The 4,681-nt window shown below is 55.0% G+C and overlaps 1 protein-coding gene across 3 annotated transcripts in view; it reads left to right on the plus strand.

The window, feature by feature from the left end:
• Nucleotides 1–3,879, plus strand: part of SEZ6L2 (seizure related 6 homolog like 2) — a 28,281-nt gene extending 24,402 nt beyond the window's left edge. For 2 of the 3 annotated variants that reach the window (XM_017519155.2, XM_017519158.1), the window contains 6 exons: nucleotides 1,162–1,353; nucleotides 1,460–1,651; nucleotides 2,144–2,182; nucleotides 2,361–2,478; nucleotides 2,603–2,699; nucleotides 3,309–3,879. In XM_017519155.2, coding sequence (XP_017374644.1) covers nucleotides 1,162–1,353; nucleotides 1,460–1,651; nucleotides 2,144–2,182; nucleotides 2,361–2,478; nucleotides 2,603–2,699; nucleotides 3,309–3,338 — 668 coding nt within the window. In that variant the 3' untranslated portion in view covers nucleotides 3,339–3,879. The remainder of the gene's footprint in view (nucleotides 1–1,161; nucleotides 1,354–1,459; nucleotides 1,652–2,143; nucleotides 2,183–2,360; nucleotides 2,479–2,602; nucleotides 2,700–3,308) is intronic. The other variant, XM_017519156.2, reaches the window with a different exon arrangement.
• The last annotated feature ends 802 nt before the right edge of the window (nucleotides 3,880–4,681 follow it).

The raw sequence follows: 4,681 nt of genomic DNA on the forward strand, positions 1-4,681 counted from the left end.
AAGAGCGAAACTCCGTCTCAAAAAAAAAAAAAAAAGAATTATATTTGTTTTTAAAACATTTAGCAGGATGCCTGGCTCCGATTTATATACCAGAAATGGCTATGATTATGATTCCTTCACAACAGGGTGGTAAACTCAAATGCCTGCAGGCAGGCAATGTATGTGTGTACTGGGCTGGGCATGATGAGAATGTGGGAGACAGGAGAGCTGGGCCCCTTCTAAAGAGGGCAGCTGCTGTTGTGCAAATGATATGCCATGCTGGGCTCATACTGCTGGGATTTGGCTGGTATGCTCTGGTACGGTGGTTAAATATTTTGAATTTCAACCCAGGATAGGGGCTTAGGGTTGCCGCAAGCAACCTGTTTTCTAAAAGAAGCCTGAAATATAACATACACTGAATTTTTTTAAACAATTAACTCTGTCAACCGGGCACGGTGGCTCACGCCTGTAATCCCAGTACTTTGGGAGGCTGAGGCAGGCGGATCACCTGAGGTCAGGAGTTCGAGACCAGCCTGGCCAACATGGGGAAGCCCTGTCTCTACTAAAAGTACAAAGTAAGCCGGGCGTGGTGACGCATGCTTGTATCCCAGCTACGTGGGAGGCTGAGGCAGAAGAATTGCTCGAACCTAAGAGGCAGAGGTTGCAGTAAGCCAAGATCGTGCCACTGCATTCCAGTCTAGGTGACGGAGCGAGACTCCGTCTCTAAATAAAAAATAAATATTTAATTAAATAAGTCTGTCATTCTGGTCTGAAAATAAATGCACTGCATTGCATTTTAAGTTTTTCCAATTCATGCTTTCTTCCTTCTGAGGAAGTGCTGGGAAGTGCATGTGTGTGCAGAGGTGTTCAGGGGAAATGGCCCGAGGCTCAGGCCTCTCCCAGCCTTAGGATTCTAGGAGATTTTATTTTATTTTTCTTAGACAGGGTCTTACTCTGTCACCCAGGCTGGAGTGCAGTAGGGCAATCACCATTCACTGCAGCCTCCACCTGCTGGGCTTAAGCGATCCTCCCGCCTCCGCCTCCAGAGTAACTGGGACCTCAGGGGTGCACCACCACTCCTGACTAATTTTTAAATTTTTTGTAGAGATGGGGGTCTCCTTATGTGGCCCAGACTGGTCTTTTAAGCCCTCGCTCCCCCTGCCCTTGTTCTTCTGCCACCAGTCATGACTTGTGCCGACCCTGGTGAGATCACCAACGGGCACCGCACTGCCTCAGACGCAGGCTTCCCCGTTGGTTCCCACGTACAGTACCGCTGCCTGCCAGGGTACAGCCTCGAGGGGGCAGCCATGCTCACCTGCTACAGCCGGGACACGGGCACACCCAAGTGGAGCGACCGGGTCCCCAAATGCGCCTGTGAGTCTAGGGCACACCCTGGGAGGGTGGCTGGGTAGCCCTGGGAGAGCCCGTCTGCCCCATGCCCAGTAGTGCAGCTGGCACGTGACTGGCATACTCCCCGCAGTGAAGTACGAGCCGTGCCTGAACCCAGGGGTTCCCGAGAATGGCTACCAGACGCTGTACAAGCACCACTACCAGGCGGGCGAGTCTCTGCGCTTCTTCTGCTATGAGGGCTTTGAGCTTATCGGCGAGGTCACCATCACCTGTGTGCCCGGCCACCCCTCCCAGTGGACCAGCCAGCCCCCACTCTGCAAAGGTGCCTGGCCAGACAGGGCAGGAGGGGCACACCAGTGTCCGGGGAGTAACAGGGCTGGGAGAGTCAGCTAGCACATTCGAGAGCAATGGGCAACCCCACAGAGCTCCCGGTTCTCCTCCTGTGGCCTCGTGTCCTCACGGGTGTGTCCAGAAGCCCTGGGTCGTGTGAGGTCATGGGATTCACTCAGGGGTGTCGTAGAGGGGGCCTTGGCTTGGAAGTTCCTTGCTTTCTCTGGATAGGCCTCAGTTTCCCTATCTCTGACAAATTCAGACTGTCCAGGAACCCTGACTTTTTAGGGGTCTGGAGAAAGAGGACAAAGGCCCTGTGCTGGTCACTCCTTTCTCTGCCCGACCAAGGGAAAGAGAAAGTTGAGGTTGAGAAGAGGGCAGAGAGAACCAGGCTGTCCAGCCCAGCCCCACCGGGCTCCGGGCCCTTCCAGCCTCCTCCCCTCCCTGGCTCAGACCCCATCCCCTCCCCCTCCTCTCCCTGCAGTTGCCTATGAGGAGCTCCTGGACAACCGAAAACTGGAAGGTCAGTGAGGGCACAGGTGGAGACCGAGACTGGCCAGGATGGGAGGGCAAAGCAGAGACTGGGGCAGGAGGCCAGGCCTTGGAGGGGTGAGGCCCAGGGTTCGAGGCCCAGGGCAGGAGGCTGGGAGAGCCCAGGACGGGGCCCACCTGCAGCTCACCGGCCTCTCCTCCTCCCATAGTGACCCAGACCACAGACCCGTCTCGGCAGCTGGAGGGGGGGAACCTGGCCCTGGCCATCCTGCTGCCCCTAGGCTTGGTCATTGTCCTCGGCAGTGGCGTTTACATATACTACACCAAGTAAGTAGCCTGCTTGGGTGCTGCCGGCCAGGACAGACATCTTGCTGGCCTGGCATCAGAGCCCGGGTCGGGGAGCTCAGAGGCTCACCTGTTGATAAGCTCCTCTGTCCTCTCCCTTTCTCAGGCTTCAGGGAAAGTCCCTTTTCGGCTTCTCGGGTTCCCACTCCTACAGCCCCATCACCGTGGAGTCGGACTTCAGCAACCCACTGTATGAAGCCGGGGTGAGCACCTCCCCTGCCCCTGGAGAGCCACCACTAGGCTCTCCCAGGACTCCAAACCTCGAAAGGTCTCTGGAATCTCTGTCTTGGGAATTTCAAAACTCGGGTGTCCACAGGGGCCGTCAGTGAGCACAGTGAGCCACATGTGGACAACAGGGAGCAATCGGACCGTGGCTAAGTGGAGGGCTTGTGCCCCATCTCAAGGATACGGCTCTACCCCATAGTGGAAACTGAGGCTTAATTGGCAGATCTTCCAGTTGTTCAAAACAAGCCAGAAATTCAGATTCTTGTGTCATTTTACAATGCTGTAGGGTGAACCAAACACACTCACTGGCCAGATTCAGCCCCTGTGGCCTCCACAGCCCCCAGTGGTCAACGTTACTTTAAAACTCAGGGTCGGGCCGGGCGCGGTGGCTCATGCCTGTAATCCCAGCACTTTGGGAGGCCGAAGCGGGGGGATCACGAGGTTAGGAGTTCTATACCAGCCTGACCAACATGGTAAAACCCCAACTCGAAAAATAAAAATAAAAAAACTCAGGGTTGTTCTCCCATTTGGCTGCCTCTTCTACCCCCATCAGACTCCAACAACTGACCTAATCTCTCTGTCTTCAGGATACTCGGGAATATGAAGTTTCCATCTGAACCCCAAGACTACAGCTGCAGGACCCAGGACGCCCCTCCCCTCCTCATTCGGGGCAGGGAGAAGTATGGGACCGGTCTCTGCCTCCTGGCTGCCCTCCTCCCTGGCTGTGTAAATAGTCTCCCCGTCCCACGAGGGGGCTTTGATGGCCCTGGAGATCCTACAGTAAATAAACCAGCATCCTGCCGCCCAAAGCCGCCTCTTCTCAGTTGCCAAATGAGGGGCCTGCCCCCCACCCTACTGGCTTTTGGATCCTGGGAGGGGAACTCTGCTCCCCTGCAAATCTTGCGGCCCCTCTTGCCCAGGGCACCCCTCAGTGACTGTCCCCGATAGCTCTACTGTTCCCTTGGCCACGAAGGCCCCCCAACTCCCGTATGCCCTGGCCCTGGGCCTGACTCCGGCCAGGAGGGTCAGAAGAAGGATGAAGGGGAGAGCTGGGACAAGGCCCTGCCCCCTTCCTGCCATCTCTCCGCCCCACAGTCTCTCCACCTTTGCTTCTGAATTCTTGTTTTTGAGCAATAAACAGAAAATCGCCACTTGTAATTGAGCCGGTGGGGTGTGGGAAGGTGGGTCCCGAGCTCTCAGTGACCACCTCTCTGGAGAGAGGGCTGGGGAAAGGGGACCAATTTGAAAAAAAGAGGGAAATGCAAAAGTGGGCAGAGGGCAGTGTCCGGGGGTGGGGGCCTGGCCTGGGGTCAAAAAGCCTGGCTGCAGGCTCAGCCTCTGTGAAGCCCTCCCTGCCACCAGCCCCACTCCGGGCCACAGTGGCCTCTCCACCAGACCTTGACCTTGTCAGCCTCTTCCAGCTGGGAGAGAACTGAGAGGAGCCACTCCTCTTCTCTTACTGCTGGGCAGGAGGCAAACAGCTTTCAATTTCTTTCTTTTTAGAAACAAGGCCTAGCTCTGCCAGCCAGGCTGCAGTGCAGTGGTGGGGTCACAGCTCACTGCACCCTCAAACTTATTCTCTCGCCTGAGTTTCCTGAGTAGCTGGGACTACAGGTGCAAGCCACTGTGCCTGCCTAATTTTTAAATGTTTTTTAGAAATAGAGATCTTGCTATGTTGCCCAGACTGCTCTCAAACCCCTAGCCTCAAGCAATCCTTCCTTGACTTACCAAAGTTCAGGGATTACAGGCATTAGCCACCAAGCCTGGCTTTTCAATCTGTTTTATGACCAGTTTGCTTAAAATTCAACCCCCTTTGGAGAATTTTTGTATCCATTCAAGTACACCATTTCTTCCCCGCCACCCCAACCTGTTTAGCATTTTAGGCGTATCTGTGACCCATATACCAATTTGAGCTTTATATCCTTGGGGGTGGCCTTTTCCACTTTTTTTTTTTTTTTTT

The sequence above is a fragment of the Cebus imitator genome, unplaced genomic scaffold (genome assembly GCF_001604975.1).
Source record: "Cebus imitator isolate Cc_AM_T3 unplaced genomic scaffold, Cebus_imitator-1.0 Scaffold729, whole genome shotgun sequence".
Taxonomy (NCBI): Eukaryota; Metazoa; Chordata; class Mammalia; order Primates; family Cebidae; genus Cebus; species Cebus imitator.